The sequence below is a fragment of the Notothenia coriiceps genome, unplaced genomic scaffold, assembly GCF_000735185.1.
Source record: "Notothenia coriiceps isolate Sejong01 unplaced genomic scaffold, NC01 NC01_scaffold00028421, whole genome shotgun sequence".
In the NCBI taxonomy this organism is placed as follows: domain Eukaryota; kingdom Metazoa; phylum Chordata; class Actinopteri; order Perciformes; family Nototheniidae; genus Notothenia; species Notothenia coriiceps.
In genome coordinates, this window is record NW_011361122.1 from 130,207 (window position 1) to 131,773 (window position 1,567).

General features: G+C 37.4%; 1 protein-coding gene across 1 annotated transcript in view; it reads right to left on the reverse strand.

The window, feature by feature from the left end:
• LOC104958147 (regulator of nonsense transcripts 1) overlaps window positions 1–885 on the reverse strand; it is a 13,420-nt gene extending 12,535 nt beyond the window's left edge. Inside the window, exon 1 of the mRNA XM_010785859.1 lies at window positions 881–885. Within this exon, the coding sequence (XP_010784161.1) occupies window positions 881–885 (5 nt within the window). The remainder of the gene's footprint in view (window positions 1–880) is intronic.
• Between the last annotated feature and the right edge of the window lie 682 nt (window positions 886–1,567).

Sequence of the window (1,567 nt, forward strand, 5' to 3'; positions counted from 1 at the left end):
ATCAAAAATGAAGATATCAGGTTGAAAGTGGGAGTATCATTTTAATTTTTTCAATCTTAATTTACAATGTTTTCAAAATCAAAGTGTGATAGTGTTTAGAATATATAGTATGTTTTGTTGGAACTGAGATTAATGTGTGTTGCTAAATCAGTCAGTTGTTGAGTATTAATTGTATCCTCTTTAAAGACTGTCCTTCTACGATAACGGTATAATTTCAAATCAGAAAAAAGATAAATTTAAAAAAAAACATGAAAGGAACTGGCAATGCTCACAGAAATGTCTGTGCTGGGTAACAGGATTTGTCACACAGTTTTGAGCCCTCACACCGTCCGGCTCTCTGACACCCACAGGGACACGGTGCCGCTCAGCGATTGGGTCTTTAGGGAGGACGGTGATTAGGGGCTAGAACAAAAACCCACAAAGCTGCTCAAGTTCTTGTTTGTTAGGAAGTTACCTATGTGGCTATAACACCCTTGTAGAAACATTTTTATTTATGAAACGGCATTATAAAAGTGTTTTGTTTTTCCCCTGCATTAGTCACCAGTAAAAGGGTACTTAAATCAGAGGTCTCCGTGGCTCCACCTGGGCATCTATATTCTGTCTAATCAGGTCAGGATGGGCCCTGTTGTGTTGCAAGGCAGACGATCAACTCTGAAAACACAGAAAATGTGTGTCTGTGAGGCAGACAGTGTGAATGGTAAACTGCAGAGTAAATGACACTTATTATTTGTTTGTTATTTGGTGGGAAATTGCGCTGCTGCTATCACTTGGTGCTCTCTCTGTTTGTGTCGGTTCTGGTCGAACACATTTTGGATTTTCCCCAGATCTATTTGGATTGGGTCTGACTCTCCTTGTTTCCCTGTTGGTTTGGGACTTTTACCCCATGTAGGGGTGAGGTTGCTTTGCAAGTGTTTCAGAGCAGGTCAAAAATATGTTTAAACCAATGAAGACAAGCTTTGCAATGATTAGTTGATTGATGTTCAACTAAGAACATTTTACAGCTATTTTTAGTTTTCCAAAAACACTTCAAACACTCCTAATTTGCAATGACTTGATTTGCTGCTTTTTTTTGTTAAGGTCCGTGGACCATTTGAAGGTCTTACTCTGGCATTTAAGAAACTAATGGGCCTATTTTAGGATGAACATTCAAACTGAGAAAATAATCTTCAGAATAATTAATAATACAAAATATACTGGTTTCAGCCACCACGATGCTTACATCATTTAATACCATTCCTTTAAGTTATAACTTCCACTTGCCTGAGTACTCCACTCCTAAGTCATATACTGGCAGCCTTAATTTAAATACAATATTTCTATTGATACATTACAGTTAAGAAAATATAATGAATACTTTGCTTTCTTCCCATGTATACATTTAAAGTAGTTGTCATGGTCTCAGCATGACTTAACTACATCATTGTCAGCTAATATTTGTATGAGATTCATATTGCAGAGGAGGTAATGAACTGATATCAGAGATGACTAGTGGTATTTTGAATATTAGCGGACAGTGTATGAGTAGCATGCAATGGACCATCGTAGGTCAGAGGACGTGTTTAAAGCC